Source organism: Corticium candelabrum, chromosome 22 (assembly GCF_963422355.1).
Source record: "Corticium candelabrum chromosome 22, ooCorCand1.1, whole genome shotgun sequence".
In the NCBI taxonomy this organism is placed as follows: domain Eukaryota; kingdom Metazoa; phylum Porifera; class Homoscleromorpha; order Homosclerophorida; family Plakinidae; genus Corticium; species Corticium candelabrum.
In genome coordinates this window covers 1,318,892-1,337,003 of record NC_085106.1, presented here as the reverse complement: position 1 = coordinate 1,337,003, position 18,112 = coordinate 1,318,892, and the positions used below count along the sequence as shown (strand labels likewise).

The following is an 18,112-nucleotide window of genomic DNA, read 5'->3' as shown; positions in this document are numbered from 1 at the left end:
CGTGGAAGACAGACTTGCAGGTAGACAGGCAGTAAACAGACTGACCAAGAGACAGACAGAAAGAAAGGACAGACAAATGGACACACACACACACACACACACACACATTGGAAGGCTGGCTGTGTGACTGAATTGCTGCTGATGCATGTATTTTAATATATTTTTGTAAAGGATTCGTCTGGCTTTGTTACTGAAACAAAAGTTAGTTGTGATAAATTGGAATCAGTAGGCAAGCCCAAAGCTTTCATCCAGTGGGTATCTTATCCAGTCAACTGTGAAGTAGACTCTACGATAGATTGTAAGGAGCCATCACTCATTCTATTACCAATCATTTGCAAAATTAATAGTCGATGTGTTGTAGATTCAAGGATACGCATCCTGGAGATCCAACTGAAGTTCCAGGAGGATTTTTTAGCGATTGCAACAGGGTATGTGGTATTTGTTGACATGAAACTGTTGCCTGTTACTGATGTGTAGGATTAGCTTTCATCTTATCATTCAGTAGTTGAGCATGCATTAAATGTAACACTGCATTCTTCATTCAAACAATGAGTTGTCCTTGTTGTGAAGTGTTGGTGGTTGTATTGAAGTCAGTAATGTAGTATTGTACAATGCAGTCAGTGAAACGCTACCGGCCATAGACCAATGACTGACCAACCGTGCACGCTAGGGTTAGATTGTTATCGCTGGTTTATGCTTGTGTTTAGTGTTTTATTGGTTTCTCATATAATTTATTTGTTGTTGTGTATAGGATGCGTTACATGTGATATCCAATGCTGTTGTGGATGTGTCTGCATCAAAAGGTCAGGCTGGCGATCGATTCCAATTTGAAAGAATAGGCTATTTTACTCCTGGCTATGACAGCACACCAGAGAAGGTAGGCTGAGGTGTTTATTGTCTCCAACTTGTGATGGCCTTTTGTGCTTTGAATTTCAGTTAATTTTCAAGTGCACAGTTAGACTTCGGGAGGACACTAGCAAATGACTGTTTGTCACACAAATGATGCGTATGGTTTTGTTGTGATTTCAAGCAGACGTCTGCAGATTAATTTTATTGTTTTGTCATGTCTGTTCTTACACTTCACACTTCACTACTTTGTGAATCTTTATAGGCTGTGCAGATTACTGCTATTCTTCTATTTTCTGACTATTATGGACTTACATTGCAAGTCACAGTTGGATTTGTGTGTGTACACCCATGTGCATAGAGAGATGTTGTCAGTGTTGGTTAGCTAATCTCTGTAAGCAACTGGAGCAGTTGTACCCTTTGCAGTCATCTGGAGTTGTTACTGTTTCTAAAGATTTTTAAATTCTTTTGTATAGAAGATACAAAAAACCATTCGCAGCAGTAATGAACATTAATCTAAGAATCTGAGGCAAAAACTGTTACGTTCTGTTGCTAAGTTGATATTAGAGTTAATGTTATGTACACAACCTTTCAGCAAATAGGTACAGCACAAATTAACACTCCTACTCAATCATCAAACATTCTGAATTCAAAAGGTTCTTGTGGTGGTTGTTGATTGTTTGCTTAAACTACAATAGAACAGTCATGAGATGCACAAACATTACCATATTCTGTAAGCAATCATCTAATACTTTGTAGTTGACTATTAACTCATACAGGCTGTCCAAGTATCCCGATTTCGTCGGGATTTCCCGATTTTTTTGGATTTGAGTTGGTTTTCCTGATTCCTGATTGGGGTCCGTCGGGAATCAGGAAAACCAAGTGAAGTCGCATAATACCAAAAAATCAAAACAAGACCACTGTCACTGCTGCTTTCATTAGGCATATGAAATATAGTTTATGTTCAAATTTGGCATGGTACATGAAACATTTCAGTCTTTCACCTGAATTTATACACGTCGGATTAATTAAGCTAACACAAAGTACGTTAGCCTCGGAACCCCAGACTGTTATAGCGCGCGTACACACAGAAGAGCGGACTTCGAGGTGCAATCGCAGGATCCCGACAAAGTTGGTGGCAAACTTGGACAATCTGTTCATATTATAAACTCAATACAATAGTAGTACAATAGTAACTCATACTACAAGACATACCAGGTATTCAACATGCTTGTGTTTAGTGACTTTAGTCTCGGGTATTTGTTACTCTTCTTTCTTAAATTGCTGCTATTTATTATTAGCATGCAGTTTATATTACCGTATTTCCGTGTATACAACCCCAGGGCTCTTATTAGAACATTTTGGCACTATGTGCCTTTGTACGTGATACCAGGAGTGATATGGCCCATCGCGTATTACTGCAGCCGCCAGAAAAGTTTTATTTTGAGCACCGTCAGCTTGGGCAAGCCTGGAAAGCGTGGAAACAGAGGTTTCTGATCTACATTGATGCGGCTGACTATGACACAGCTTCCAACAAGAAGAAGATATCGTTGCTGTTACATGCCATAGGATCCGAAGGTATCGACCTATATAACACTTTCCAGTTTTTGGCGGCAGATCGTGAAAACCCAGATGATGATACCTCGACCCAGGTCACGTTTGCAAGCGTGCTGCAGAAATTCACCGATCATTTTCTGCCCAGAGTCAATGTCACGTTTGAACGACATTTGTTTTTTGTTCGGGATCAAGCGGAGGGCGAATCAGCGGATCGTTACGTGACGGCACTCCGCACCCTTGCCAGGACGTGTGATTTCGGTACGTTGTGTGATTCCTTGATTAGAGATCGTTTTGTGTGCGGGTTGCAGGATGCAGTTCTTATGGAGCGGCTTTTGCGTACTGCTGATCTCACGTTGCAAAAAGTCATTGATTCAGCCCGCGCTTCCGAAGTGGCTCGCGCGCAACGGAAGGTGATTGATTCGCCAGTGGAAGGGTAGAGGCTGCGTCGGTGGCGGTGCCATCAAGCAAGTCTGAGAGGTTTGATGTACAGAGGCAGTCTGTAGGACGTTGTGCTCGTTGTGGCTATAAACATGGCGCGAGACGTTGTCCAGCGTTGGGTAAGACATGCTATTCGTGTAAGGGAATCGGGCGTTTTACATCCATGTGCCGCACAAAGAAGGGGGCGACGGTGCAAACCGTCTCACAAGACACAGAAGAGGGAGGAGAGGATGTTGTCTATACTGTGGGGCCCCAGTCCCCATCAAATGAGGAAGCAGCTAGAGATGATGCGCCACGGTTTGAGGTGGATACCTTGGGTACCAAGGGCCCTACGTGGCAATGTGATCTGATGACTGATGGCCAAAGGGTTGACACTGGAGCGCAAGTGAATCTCTTGCCACATGAGGTGTATCGAAAGTTATCTCCCCGACCGCAGTTGCATCCTACTCGTTCACGGCTGTTTGCTTATGGTGCAGATTCCCCTATACCGATAAAGGGCCAATGTATTTGCAGTGTGCGGTTGCCCCAGGGAGAAACAAGGAAATTGCGATTTCATGCGCTGTCACAGGAAGTTGCAGCTGTGCCGCTGTTGGGCTTGCAAGCTTGTGAGCAACTGGGGCTGATTAAGAGAGTCTTGGCAGCCACTCATGACATGACAACGGAAAAGGAGAGTGATGACAGTTTGGAGGAGGTTCGAGGAGATTCTGTGGCGTCGGATTTTATGGATTTGTTTGCTGGATTTGGTTTAATGAAGGACTACACTTACCAAATTGCTCTGAAGAATGCAAAGCACCCCTACGTTTTGGCAACAGCACGTCGTGTCCCATACCACCTATATGAGCAGGTGCAAAGGGAGTTGCAGCGAATGTTGAGACTGGGCGTCATCGAAGAAGTGAATGAGCCAACAAGTTGGTGTAGTCCAATGGTCGTAGTACCGAAGAAAGACCGTTCAGTTCGAATATGTGTTGATTACACCCGCCTGAATGAAGATGTCCAACCTGAACGTTACCAGCTACCATTATCAGAAGAAATATTTTCGAAATTAGCTGGTGCAAAATATTTTACCACACTGGATGCCGCTGCTGGGTTCTGGCAGATACCATTGCACGCTTCATCGTCGGATCTGACCACATTTATTACGCCCTTCGGCAGGTTTAGGTTCACGCGTTTGCCGTTTGGCCTCAGTTCTGGTCCGGAAGTATTCCAGAGGGCCATGCAGCATGTTTTGCAGAAGAGAGATGGTGTTGCGTGCTTTATCGATGATATACTGATATGGGGTTCAAGCAAGGAAGAGCACGACAAACGATTACGTCAGGTGATGGAGCGGCTCAGGGTTTGCAATGTTCGCTTGCAGCCAGAGAAGTGCAAGTTTCGCCAGTCTAGCATTACATACTATGGACATACCTTAACACAGAAAGGGGTGGCAGTCAGCAGGGACAGGCTTCGCGCTATTACAGAGATGAAACGGCCAGCCTCCAAGGAAGAGGTCAGGCGTCTGTTGGGCTTGGTCGCGTATGTGCCGAAATTTCTACCTCGACATTCGCAGGAATCAGCTCCTTTGCGCCAGTTGTTGAAAGATGAGGCGGCATGGCAATGGACACCAGTTCAAGAAGATGCCTGGATGAAAATAAAAGAAATGGTAGTAGGAGCTCCCGTTCTGGCGTATTATAGGCAAAGAGATCCCACGATTGTATCCTGTGATCCATCTTCTTTTGGAATAGGTGCAGTGCTCCTGCAACTTCAAAGTGATGGACGGCGCGCACCCATTACGTACGTATCTCGAGCTTTATCGTCCACAGAACAGCGTTACTCTCAGATTAAAAAGGAATGCCTAGCCATGACATGGGCGTGTGAGAAGTTCCACTGTTATTTATTTGGCAGCGAGGAGCGGTTTGTCATTGAAACAGATCATAAACCGCTTGTCTCAATAATGAATGTTCAAAGCTTGGATGAATGCCCACCTAGGTTGATGAGAATGAAGCTTCGATTGATGCGCTACAGCTTTGAGGTGCAATACGTTCCGGGAAAATGTCTGGCGGTAGCAGATGCTTTATCAAGAGCACCAGTGGATGACGAGGATCCAAGAATTGAGAAAGTGGTCCAGGATCACGTCGCTATAGTTACCGAATGCTTGCCAGAGTCAGATCTTCAGTTGCAGAAAATGAGAGAAGCAACTCTGAGGGATTCTCAACTAACTATACTTCATCGTGTCCTCCAGACAAGTTGGCGTACTCGCCACAATTTGCAAAAAGAACTTCAACGCTTTTGGCCTTACCAGCATCTGCTGACACAGGTGCAGGGATTGATTATGCGAGGGACTCAGATTGTCATTCCTCGTAGTCTGCGCAAAGAGATGTTGGCCAGGGCTCACGAGGGCCATCAGGGTATTGCTAAAACCAAAGCTCGTTTGCGTGAGACAATGTGGTGGCCAGGCATGTGCAATAAGGTGGAGCAAATGATGGCATGCTGTGACGTCTGTGGTTGTTACCGTCACCAGCAGCGAAAGGAACCTCTGATTTCTACACCTTTACCACAGCTACCGTGGGAACGGGTGGCAGCGGATCTCTTTGAACTGCAGGGCGACCATTATTTGTTAGTAGTTGACTACTACTCACGTTTTCCGGAAGTCAGAAAACTGTCAAGTATGCGGGCCGTAAATGTCATCCAGGCCTTTAAAGGAATTTTAAAGGAATTTTCTCTTGTCATGGAATTCCGATAGAAGTTTTAAGCGATAATGGCCCCCAATTCGTCAGTGCAGAGTTTCAGAAATTTGCTACAGCGTACGGATTTCATCACAGAACGTCGTCGCCTTTACACCCCAAGGTAATGGATTAGTTGAGCGTAGTGTTCAAACAATCAAGAGTTTGATGACAAAGGCCAAGTCTTCGGGAGGAGACTTCTATCTTGCTCTGTTGGCATATCGGACGGCCCCACACGAAACAACCGGTGTCTCTCCGGCCCATCTGCTAATGGGGCGTCGCTTGCGTACCACATTGCCCTCTCTTCCAGGAGTGCTTGCACCGGAAGTGGCCAGACGAGATACAGTGCAAGAAACAGATGAGCGCACTAAACAGCAGCAGAGGAAATACTATGACCAACGAGCTGGAGCTCAACCACTTCGCCAGCTGGACATTCATGATAGGGTGCTAGTCTGGGACATAAATACGCAAACATGGAGGATTCCTGCCACAGTCATTCAGCAATTTCATGGACGTTCTTTTCGTGTGCGGTTGGCCAATGGCACGGTGCTGCGACGAAACCGTCATCAGTTGCAGGGGCGACCAGATTTATCCCCCACAGATGAGATAGCATTGGAAGGGGAGGACGAGAAAGAAGAAGCAAATGGTAGCGGTGTTGCAAGTGGAGACAAACCACTAGGAGAGTCAAGGGTGGAACAACTGGCCTCTCACGAGAAAAAGACACGATCGGGTCGACAGGTTAAGTTGCCACTTTGGCGAAAGGACTACGTTACTTAGGACTTGTGTTTGCGAGTTGTGTTGCGGACTACGTTCCGTAGGACTTGTGTTGGGGAAGGGAAGATGTAGCAAATAGTAAACAATAGACATACGGGGTAGGGGGTAGCGCACTGGTTGGTGAGTGAGCGGGACTGTGAAATAAAGGTCTACAAGACTTTGCAGGGGTGAAGGTTCCAGCTGCTCTGATAGTAAACAAAGTTCCTGCATTCGGTACAGCTGGTTGTACCAACGATAACGTGCTGCACGTCTTGACGTTGCAAGGTAATTCTATGGCAAAGGTAGATATCAAACTGAGATAGAAACACCTGCACAGCACCCCATGCCTGATCCACATGTGTGATGGCACCAGCACACGTCCTATTCAGAGCCTAGTAACAATTTAGGGGCCTTGAAAGGAAAGCACGGGCTGTTCCTGTGAGAGTTGGGAGAATGTGCTCACCACAAAGCTAGAACATGGATGACGTGAATCGTCTGCATGCTACATCCCGTGCATCAAGCCTGTGCAGTTGTGCTGCAAGACACTCAGGAGTTCAAATTCTTACGCTGGGAAGACTAGACAGTACCGGAGGGCTAGTAGATGCCAACAGAATGAGCTTGTCAGCAGAGAACATTCAGCAGTACTAGTTTCCGCTAGTAGCCGTTGCTGAGTCAAATAAAGGTCAAACGAATTGGGGGCCGTACTATAATTCCCTCCAACTCTCTCTTATGACATTATTACCTGCAGACTGCTGCTGCAAAGAAAAAACGACTGACGAACGGGGCGTTACCTCGACTCAATGAGCATGCGCTATCTCTCCTCTAGAGTAGCAAAGGAGACAGTGATAGTGTTGTTGTGTTAACTAGTCACCTATAAACCTATCTCAGGTGCGAAGTTGCAGAATTGCCTTTGCGTTTTCATGGGGGAGGTCGTGTCCGGTGAATGATGGTGGTGTCCGATGAACGGGGTCGCAGAGAAGGATCACGTTTATCGTCCTAGCATAACCGTTTCAAGCTTTTGGAAGTCCCGCGTCTGGAATCACAGTCTTTACTCATTCTTCTTACTTTGGGCTTTAACAAAGCTCAGTCTTACTTCGTTTACTTCTTGCACGGCTGTCCGATGATTGATGGTGTCCGATAACAGGGGCGTCGCTCTACAATAGTAGTCTAGTTTCAACTTGTGGCGAACACAAACTGTTTAGTAAAAAGGTGCTACTACTATAGCTGGCAATAGACACTTACCAGATCTAGACTGTGCTTTCCACTGACAATTCTTACTTTGTAATTACTAGAAATCGAAGTGCGGTGAGACAAAATGTGAGTAGATTGCTAGCTAGCTATAGAAACACGTACCCAAATTTTTGTCATAATTTTGTACACAAATCTAAAAAGAAAAAGACTGCAGTTGTCTATATAGGCCGTATACAGTCAAGTATAGATCTAGCAAGTTACTTTGAGAAAGACGTTAGGAACGATCGCCACCGGCACACACTAATTAGCAAACAATACACAGTACACCCGGACCTCAATCAGTGTCCCCCGGCTTTTTGCGTTCCCGGATAAGTATAATTACAGAATCTAATATATAAAGCTCAAATTGTGTGTGTGTGTGTGTGTGTGTGTGTGTGTGTGTGTGTGTGTGTGTGTGTGTGTGTGTGTTCGCGTTTGGCGGCTACGTCTTTTGTCCGTTCGCAACCGAAATCGGCACGCACACTTGGCACGCACAGAGGAAGGTTTGCATGAAAGAATTAAAAAATTATGCACCGGGTCTCCTCTTGAGGGGTCGATCCCCGCTTAAAATTTCTCGATGACGCAAACGCTACACATTCCAGTTCATTCGAACACACACCCACACCAGTCCTGTGTAGACTGTATGCATCATCGTCCTTCGCAAAGCTTCGAGCAATCGAATATCTCTTGCCGACGAAACTTACTCTTCTAGCGCTTTCGTTTCTCTCCAAATTCTGATTGCATTTGCACCGAATCCAATCTACACGTTTTCTGCAGCAAGCGCTACACAGGGAGTGTATCGATTTCTACCAAAACAAGCGTAAAGAGCAAGATTCGAATTTATTCAGCACATCCGGGACCTCGCAACAAAAATTTACGTGACGTGTCCACAGACCTATCTTTACACTACAGTATCTTGCCCGTACGACGGACGGGCCATGTATACTAAAGTGCGTTCACGCATTAGAGAGACTGGTGGAATGTGGCCATTTGCGCGACAAAGATGTTGCCCTCCGGGCAGATATTGGTATCAATCGAAATTTCTTTACTTGCCGGATCTAATTACATTCACCGTTGAGCTACAGAGACGTAACTGAAGTTAATAGAGTCAATTTCCTGTATTTTAATGAGTTAGGGGGCGGAGTAAGGCGGGACTAAGGCGGGATTAGAGTTAATTGCATAAAGCTAAGTACATAATTGTTATAGCTAGCAGGCTGTTAACAGTAACCCAACATAGTAAACTTCCCAGTTCGGGTGTCAGTTAGCTAGGAAAGAATGCGTGTAGGATCCGTTTCTACTCTTTATCCTTGAACTTTCAGTTTCAGACGACGACGAATCTTCTGATTCAAGACCAACTTCGAATTCAATGACCATCTGCTCTACAACGTCGTCTAACACACCGTGTATTGTCATGTACTGCTTCTCCACCTTCTCACGTACGTGCCTCACGCAGTTTGCCCACTTTTCCACAGTAACGTTTGCTAGACCTTCTGTGCACAGACGCTTGATGTTTTCCATCGTAAACCACCAATCCCTGTGTTGTGCTGTGCAGCATAACTGTAGGTCAGAGGAAGCAGGAAGGTCAAAGCCCTCATAGTAATGTCATCAACGCTCAAGAATGCACTAAATGGCTGGTCAGTTTGGTTTTGATATGGTCAAATTAGTCAAGTTCTCGTTGTTTCCAGACGCTTCTCTGAGCCAGAACTGAATGAGTGTATGTATCTTGTACTTAAAAGCTGTTCCTAAAAGAGGCAACTGACACATACAGTGAAACCTGTACTATGCGACCACCTGTGGGACCCAGGGGTATCGGTCGCTTAGGACAGGTGGTCGCTTAGTAGAGGAAACCTTGCGCTTCCACACACCTATAGCCCTGCATTCCAGACCACCACGACACGGAACTTACAAAGTGCTAAACGTCTCGTTTCTTGTTTTGTGCAATGTAAATACTGTTTTTCGTCCATGTGGTTACAGACTGTTCTAATCAAAGCTAGCTACTGTGACAGGGAAAAGAAACTGGATAGAGTTTGCTGCTGCCTGGCTTCCAAACTCATCTTCTGCACCACACTTTCCAGCTTTGCAACCAAATCCAGCATTTTCTGATCAATTTTGATGAGTAAAAACTGGAATAGGTCATGCACGAGCTCTACGGCTTGTTTGTAAGTTTGAACTCGAATTTGAGGTGGATCATAATCATCATCATCTTCAGTGTCACTTGTGTCAATGCCATGTTGTCCAGCGTCTACGACATCTGCCTGCCACCTGCCTGCTATCTGCCTCGCTGAGATTCCTTTCTCAAACAGCTGAATAACCTTTACCCGGTCACCTAGACTCAGAACTTTTAGCGACATCATGCGAGCAAAGACGAAAAAGGTACATTGTGGTTGCTTAGAAGAGGTGTTAATTGCTGTAGGGTCTTTGGATTAGCGGTCGTTGGTCGCGTTGGGCAGGTGGTCGCTTAGTACAGTAGCTATTGTATGAGACAACGTTCCGTGCCAGGCAGATGCGGTCGCTAAAGACAGGTGGGCGCTGAGAGAAGGTGGTCGCTGGTACAGGTTTCACTGTACAACCAGTGAGCGCATAGAAACATCCAGGTCTGTTGTCATGTCTTATAGCAAAAGTAAAATTTTTAGTATATCATTGCATCATGAAGCAAACCGTGTTTCAAGCCAGCGAGGCAGCCAGAGGCAACACGTTCATACGTACACTTTCACGTAACAATATAGTTACCTAATTTGTCATTGACACCATACGCTCTGAAACATAGATGCTATAATTGCCTCCTGTGACAACATAACATCCGTTTACACAAGCACTACGCCACGCCTTAGGGTGTACCCTACATTCCACCAGTCGCTCTAATTCGTGAACGCACTTTAGTACAACAATATTTATGTAATAAATAAAAAAAGTAGCGATGACTGCGTGCTTGAAGAAATAGGGTCGAAACTTTCGTACGTTACGTCTACAGCCTCTCACTGTACAAATGAGTGAATACATAACAGAGAACGTAATAATCTAATAAATAGGCAGCTGTTGATGACTCTTCTAGTGACATGAATGTACAGTAAGTGTGGAAACAGAGTGTGGTCTTGTAAAGTGTAGGAAATTAGTTTATATTTATCAACTTTTGATTATTTGGACACTCGATTATCCGGACTTCTAACCTGTCTCCGGAGAAGTTCGGATAATGATAATCGAGGGTACTGTGCAAAAAATTCTCCAGGAGGACGACTTCAACTACGTTGCTTTTCGGGAATTTGGGGATTTCCAGGTGACAGCCAATCTGCGCAAGCGTATTGTTACTCATTTCTTCGCAACTGTCAAGCGGCATGACGGTAGACTCGTGACGGTAGACGCGTGACGGTAGACGCGTGACGGTAGACGCGTGACGGTAGACGCGTGACGGTAGACGCGTGACGGTAGACGCGTGACGGTAGACGCGTGACGGTAGACGCGTGACGGTAGACGCGTGACGGTAGACGCGTGACGGTAGACGCGTGACGGTAGACGCGTGACGGTAGACGCGTGACGGTAGACGCGTGACGGTAGACGCGTGACGGTAGACGCGTGACGGTAGACGCGTGACGGTAGACGCGTGACGGTAGACGCGTGACGGTAGACGCGTGACGGTAGACGCGTGACGGTAGACGCGTGACGGTAGACGCGTGACGGTAGACGCGTGACGGTAGACGCGTGACGGTAGACGCGTGACGGTAGACGCGTGACGGTAGACGCGTGACGGTAGACCCGTGACGGTAGACCCGTGACGGTAGACCCGTGACGGTAGACCAGTCTCGCCGCGCTTTCGTCATTCCCGGATGTTCAATCCTCACGGCAAGGATTGGCAATCCGGGGAATGACGAAGGCGGGGAGAGACTGGCTCGAGTCTAGCACGGCGGATAGCACTGAAACGGTTAGTTCTTTAAATTTGATCTCCAATAGCACTAAACTAGGTAACCACCTTGACAAAATATTAAAGAACAATTTTAAATTAGTTTCTAGACCTCTAGTACTCCTTTGCCACTCCTCATCATCCAGGCTTATCCGGGAACCCCGTTTTCACGTGTGAGTCAAATGTGAAGAGAGAGGACAGAGGAGGCTAGTGGATGAGTCTTAGAGGATGAGCGAATTTTTAGAGTATTCACGACCGTGCTGTTTGCATTGTGTAGACTGTTTCCAAGGTTATCACACCAAACAAGTACATCCTAGACTGACACTTTGTATATACATGTAGCATTGAAGCTGCAGCAGGGGCACTGGAGCTGCAATGTGAATGTAGACTCCAGATTCATTGATATTGTTTTCCGCAGAAGCCAATTTCTAGAACTCAACGGATAGTACCATGTACGTATAGGATTAGCTTCTGCTGCTCGATATGATCTCAAGGAATCTGGAGTCTACATTCATGTGGCTCCAGCACTGCATCATCTCAATACCATACCCACTTGTGGCTCCACAGTGGAGTACAGTACCACCTGCAGCCCTGTTTACACTGTATCACCTGCAACTTGTGTGTACAGTGTATGGACATAAGCCCCATGTGGCATTGTCAAGCTTTTGATGCAGCACGTCCATGCAAGTATGGTAAGTATTACATGCGTGTTCAAGGTCATCACAACCTGCACAGAAAACGGTGCTTTTTCAATCCACTCATATCCTCTCTAAATTCATGTGTTCTGCTTAGATAGACTAAGCATTTTTGAAGCAGCATTTTGTATTTTGTGTTTATGATATTTGAACTGCACAGCGGGTGTAGATTAACTTAAAACTTAGAGCCAATTTGTAATGAACAATGTCTCTCTTCCCTACCACTGAAAGTATGCTATGGGATTGTTTAATTATTTATAGTGAATGCAAATACCAATCTGACATTATTAGTATTCATACATTGCTCTTAATTAATGCCTTGTGACTATAGGCCAGCTTGCTCTAAAGACATTTGTGTTTTAATTCTGAGTAAGAGTAAGTCTTGACAAGTAATGGTGTAACAGTGTTTCTGCTGGAAACTTTTGATTAGTAGCCACTTGGCTAAAGGAGTTTGTTTGTTTAAAGCCAAGCACTTTATTTCAGAGCCAAGAAAAACTCGCACAAACGTCAAACAACTAACAATCTAAAAGACAGTAACTACTATTGATTCAAGTTTAATTTGGTCGAACAGACGGGCAGCATTTATCAATTGTCGCAAATGTAGTACTAATCTGACACATGTCATGCTCAAAGAAACATAACTTTGGAAAGACAGTCTACAAACCAGACTTCATGTGTTTAGTGCCATCCTTCTTAGCTTTTATACTGAAACATAAAGCTTCGTCAAAATTGAAGTCTTGAAGTTTTGGCCCTACTATGCTCAGCATCATCAAAGTTCAGCATCATTTGAAGTCGTCGTCGTCATCGTCATCTTTTATTCCTGGTGGTTTCTACCATTGGTCTGCTTTCGTTTTACTTTGGCAGTCTTCATCTTTACTGTGATGATTTCCAGTTTGACACTTATCTAAGGAAGCCGTAAATTGCAAAGAGTGCTCGCTGTGTGCAGTACCTAAACAGATTGAGTATTCTAGTCCTTGGAGCTCCAATGCATTGCACTTCTTAGCGAGCTGTAGCGACCATGTTTGCAAGATTTGATTGAGAGGAAGGCGTACACGGTACCAGCGAGCCAAATTGGCAAGCCAAATCGCCAACGACTTCTATTTGTAGCATTTGGCTATTTGGCAATTGTCCAGCGGAAACACTGGTGTACAATGTGCACTGCAGAAATAGTTTAGCTGAAAAAGTTGAAATGCTGCAAACAGTTGAAGCAAGATCTCTGTATTTCTTTGATTAATTAAATGTGGGAACATTTATTTTAGCTAGAGTTCTATCTGTGGCATTTATTTGAGGGTGGCTTTTATTTGTTAATTAAAGATTCTTTGTCCGTGCTTTAGGAGTGTGTATGTGTACACGCTGTAGGTTTGACATCGTTTTAAGAGAACAACACTTACCATACTGGTGTACGCAGATGTCATGTGGTGAAACAGTATCCAGGTGCCTCGCGTATGCCTCTAAAGAAGTCGTACAATTTTTCCTTAATTTTCAAATGTTGAGATCTATTGAAATTCATTAAAATGCAGCATTTATTCAAAGGTGGCATTTATTCAAAGAAATATGGTATTCAAGGCTAGGAATATGCTACGTGTATCAAGAGATGTTTGAATCCTCATCGGTAATGAATCACGTATAGAGAGTTTCCTGTTTATGCATGATTATCGTAGTTAGTACTGTTAACCACTGGGAGGGTTATGAATTTGAAACCCCTGGTTACAAATTACATAACAAGCATAACACTTATCCACAGATATAGCTGCTGCGAGTGTGGCGTTGACTTGAGAGGCTTTGTTGAATTGGCAATTTGCAGTTGTTGTTGTTTTAGGGATCCAAATTCAAGTTGTTGTTTTTGTAGTTTGTTTATGTGTCTGCTACCCTGCTTAGTTTATGAATGCACAGTTTATGTATGTAAAACAAGAGACTCAGCTGTTGTGGTTTACTAAACACACACACACACACACACACACACACACACACACACACACACACACACACACACACACACACACACACACACACACACACACACACACACACACACCACACACACACACACACACACACACACACACACACACACACACACACACCACACGCGCGCGCGCGTGCGCGAGTTAGGCAGACACGACTGCAGTTGCTCTGAATGTTTGTTTTAATGTCATTGTGTGTATGTGTTTGCTTATGTGGTTGCAGTCTGTGAGTAAATTTTATACTTTGAAGCGGAAAATATTTGCATGTAATAGGGAGAATTTTAGTGTTATTCACAGCTGAGTACTTTTCTGCAGAAATAATCTGACGTTGTCGTGTTATACGGGAACTGGGCACGACGGCGCGAGGGTCTGGTACAAGACTACTGTTGTGAAGATGTGATAAATGTATGCGGTGGTAGTCTACTTGGTTGTTGTGTTGTGAATTATTTGTGGTTAAGTTAAACATGGAAGACAGACTTGCAGGTAGACAGGCAGTAAACAGACTGACTAAGAGACAGACAGAAGGAAAAGGCATAGAAGTGGACACACACGTGCGCGCACACACACACACACACATTCATCATTATCATTATCATTGTCCGCTACTTGTGTAGAGTTCACGACTTCTCTACTGATTATAATTCAACCATTGCTTGTGTGCTTGTTCATGTGCATGACAATCTCGATGACAGATGGTGCATACATATTGACTTGTAGTTACTACTTGTGCCATTTGCTGATGTATGTGTCGTCGTTCTTCAAATTTTTTCTTTCTCTCATCCTCAAACTTCTGCAAACCAGATGAAACGTTCTTCCTCCAAACCAAACAATCAGACGCCAGTGACTCCCAATTGTCCTGATTGATGCCCACATTCTGCAGATGATGACGCAACATGTCTTTATATCTAAGTTTTTGGCCACCAGTTCTTCTCTTAGCATTTAACAACTGTCCATGGAACACTTGCTTTGGTAGCCTTCTGTCATTCATTCTTGTGACATGACCGACCCATTGTAGTTGTTGTTTTGTTATCATACATTCAATCCCTGTCATACCAGATAGTTCAGAACCTCACTATTTGACACTTTTTCACTCTAATAAATTTGCAGGATACGACGCAGACTACGAAGATGGAATTATTCAAGTTCTCTAATGTTTCTCTTGTAAAGCGTCCATGATTGTGACCCATATAAAAGAGTTGTAAGAATGACTGCCTTGTATATTTTGATTTTAGTTTTTACTTTGATACCTCTTTGACTTCACAGTCTCGTTTGAAGTGCACCATATGATATGTTTGCTTTTTACATGATATCTTTGTTTCTGGAGAAGCATCAAATAAAGTATCTACATTTCTTATCTTGGTAGTGTCATCTCTGATGATTGCACCATAAATAATGACATTGCTACACGCTTGCAAACACACACACACACACACACACACACACACACACACACACACACACACACACACACACACACACACATTGTAAGGCTGACTGTGTGACTGAATTTCTGCTGATGTATTTTATTAATATAGTTTTGTAAAGGATTCGTTTGGCTTTGTTACTGAGCTAAAAGTTCGTTGTGATAAATTGGAATCAGTAGCCAAGTCCAAATCTTTCATCCAGTGGGTGTCTCATTCAGTCAGCTGTGAAGTATGACTCTACAATAGATTGTGAGGAGCCATCACTCATACTATTACCAATCATTTACAAAATTAATAGTCGATGTGTCGTAGATTCAAGCATGCGCATCCTGAACATCCAACTGAAGTTCCAGGAGGATTTCTTAGCGACTGCAACAGGGTATGTGGTACTTGGTGACATGAAATCTGTTGCCTGTTACTGATGTGTGGGATTAGCTTTTATCTTACCATTCAGTAGTTGAGCATGCATTAATGTAACAATGAGTTGTGCTTGGTGTGAAGTGTTGGTGGTTGTATTGTTGTCAGTATTGTAGTAATGAGTAATGTTGTCAGTGCTTCAACTCTGTGGCTTTGCATCATCTCAATATATACTATCTTTTGAGCACAAACGTTTACAAGGAATTTATCGCTGTGGCGTCGGTTATTTTGCCATGCAATATTTGAGGTGTTAATCCTTTATTCTAACTCTGATTTGTTTGAACAATACCATGGAGAAGAGAGTATATGTGGACTAGCTTACACACAGGCACACAATGAATGAGACCTGTGATGTGTCTGTAGGTTATAAGAACCAAGCATTAAATGCTTACAACTTAAATGCATTGATACAAGCTTTGTACCAACGCATGAAATGTTGGGTAGCTGTAGTAATACCAGCCATAGATCAACTACTGACCAACCACGCACGCTAGGGTTAGATTGTTATCGCTGGTTTATGCTTGTGTTTAGTGTTTTATTGGTTTCTCATATAATTTATTGTTGTTTATAGGATGCATTACATGTGATATCCAATGCTGTTGTGGATGTGTCTGTATCAAAAGGTCAGGCTGGCGATCGATTCCAATTTGAAAGAATAGGCTATTTTACTCCTGACTATGACAGCACACCAAAGAAGGTAGGCTGAGGTGTTTATTGTCTCCAACTTGCGATGACATTTTTGTGTTTGAATTTCAGTTAATTTTCAACTGCACAGTTAAGACTTCGGGAAGACACTAGCAAATGACTGTTGTCACACAAATGATGCGTATGGTTTTGTCGTGATTTCAGCAGACATCTGCAGATTAATTTTATTGTTTTTGTCATGTCTGTTCTTACACTTCACACTTCACTACTTTGTGAATCTTTATAGGCTGTGCAGATTACTGCTATTCTTCTATTTTCTGACTATTATGGACTTACATTGCAAGTCACAGTTGGATGTGTGTGTGTACACCCATGTGCATAGAGAGATGTTGTCAGTGTTGGTTAGCTAATCTCTGTAAGCAATTGGAGCCTTTGCAGTCATCTGGAGTTGTTACTGTTTCTAAAGGTTCTTTTGAAATTCTTTGGTAAAGAAGATGCAAGCAACAACATTTACAGCAGAAATGAACATTAATCTAAGAATATGAGGCAAATACTGTAACGTTTTGTTGCTAAGTGGATATAAAGTTAATGTTTTTAGACAACCTTCTCAGCAAATAGTTAGAGTACAAATTAATACTCCTACTCAATTGTCAAACTTTCTGACTTCAAAAGAATCTTGTGGTAGATGTTGGTTCTTTGCTAAATTACAATAGAACACGGTCATATGAGATGTGCAAGTATTACTATAGTCTTTATTAAAGTAATCATCTAATACTAACTCATACTCTAAACTCAATACAATAGTAATCAATAGAAGACATCCCAAGTATTCAGTGTTTAGCCTCAGGTTTCCATTACTCTTAGGCATTCCTTACATATTGCACTAATTAAATTAACACACAGGACTTTCTTACTCAAATAAGAATTTCATTAGCAGTTCTATCAACTTTTCAAAAAAATCTGCAAAACATACACAAGAGCAATTTAACACAATAATTATACAATGTTAAGCATTGTCACTGACTTTGTTGAACTCTTCTTCTTTGCTTTCCTCCAGTAGTAGAACTATCTCCACATATGTGTTCACATATGTGAACGTCTGATTGTCCAGCTTTTTTGTGTTCCTATTGGTGCAAACTAGATTATATTGTACTATATCAATAGTTGCGAATTGAAAACATCTGACTTGAAAGTAGAACTTGCTCTTTGGGTGTGACATGACTTCCTCACATGTCATGAGGAGGAAAAGAGGTGAATTCTCACCCAGCAACTCAACCCAGTGTTTGAAAAGTTGCTCAACATTGCATCTACAAACAAATAAGCATGCATGTTGTATCTTGAATTGTCATGTTGCAATTAGTTTGTTGCTAACTTTTCAGTTTGCAGTAACTCTGCATTTTCAAGCATTACAACAGGCACAGGCAGCTTGTTTTGTCTACAAATCTTCTCTTCATACCATTGTTTTTTGGTTTTCTGAAAGTTATGTCTCCAAAAAATTTGAAGAAATTTTTCCTTGATGCCTCGTTTCTTGGGAAGGCCATCAGCATCA

The 18,112-nt window shown here is 43.3% G+C and overlaps 2 protein-coding genes and 1 long non-coding RNA gene across 7 annotated transcripts in view; 2 read left to right on the top strand and 1 right to left on the bottom strand.

Moving 5' to 3' along the window:
• The first annotated feature begins 2,246 nt into the window (after positions 1-2,246).
• Positions 2,247-5,560, top strand: LOC134197655 (uncharacterized protein K02A2.6-like). Its single transcript, XM_062667001.1, has 2 exons — positions 2,247-2,813; positions 2,894-5,560. Exons 1-2 carry the CDS (start codon positions 2,247-2,249, stop codon positions 5,558-5,560), a joined length of 3,234 nt encoding a protein of 1,077 aa, XP_062522985.1.
• A 5,832-nt stretch (positions 5,561-11,392) lies between these two features.
• On the top strand, positions 11,393-17,160 carry LOC134197569 (uncharacterized). 3 transcript variants are annotated; one of them, XR_009972668.1, is made up of 7 exons: positions 11,393-11,439; positions 14,393-14,482; positions 15,623-15,750; positions 15,814-15,880; positions 16,490-16,615; positions 16,675-16,964; positions 17,030-17,160. It is a non-coding gene; the product is annotated as an uncharacterized LOC134197569 (long non-coding RNA). The 3 variants fall into 3 exon arrangements; XR_009972669.1 differs by having other exon boundaries at positions 15,613-15,750; XR_009972670.1 differs by lacking the exon at positions 14,393-14,482 and having other exon boundaries at positions 11,396-11,439; positions 15,613-15,750.
• Positions 17,133-18,112, bottom strand: part of LOC134197568 (uncharacterized) — a 6,219-nt gene continuing 5,239 nt past the window's right edge. For all 3 annotated transcript variants that reach the window (XM_062666916.1, XM_062666915.1, XM_062666917.1), the window contains exons 7-11: positions 17,936-18,112; positions 17,750-17,870; positions 17,588-17,687; positions 17,478-17,523; positions 17,133-17,262 (exon numbers count right to left, since the gene is read on the bottom strand). The exon at positions 17,936-18,112 is cut by the window's right edge and continues 485 nt beyond it. In XM_062666916.1, coding sequence (XP_062522900.1) covers positions 17,229-17,262; positions 17,478-17,523; positions 17,588-17,687; positions 17,750-17,870; positions 17,936-18,112 — 478 coding nt within the window. In that variant the 3' untranslated portion in view covers positions 17,133-17,228. The remainder of the gene's footprint in view (positions 17,263-17,477; positions 17,524-17,587; positions 17,688-17,749; positions 17,871-17,935) is intronic.

Excerpts from the sequence above, each read along its gene's own strand:
- LOC134197655 (XM_062667001.1), top strand. The coding sequence starts at position 2,247 with ATGGCCCATCGCGTATTACTGCAGCCGCCAGAAAAGTTTTATTTTGAG. Across the intron at positions 2,814-2,893 it reads TGGCTCGCGCGCAACGGAAG|AGGCAGTCTGTAGGACGTTG; the intron begins GTGATTGATTCG and ends TTTGATGTACAG.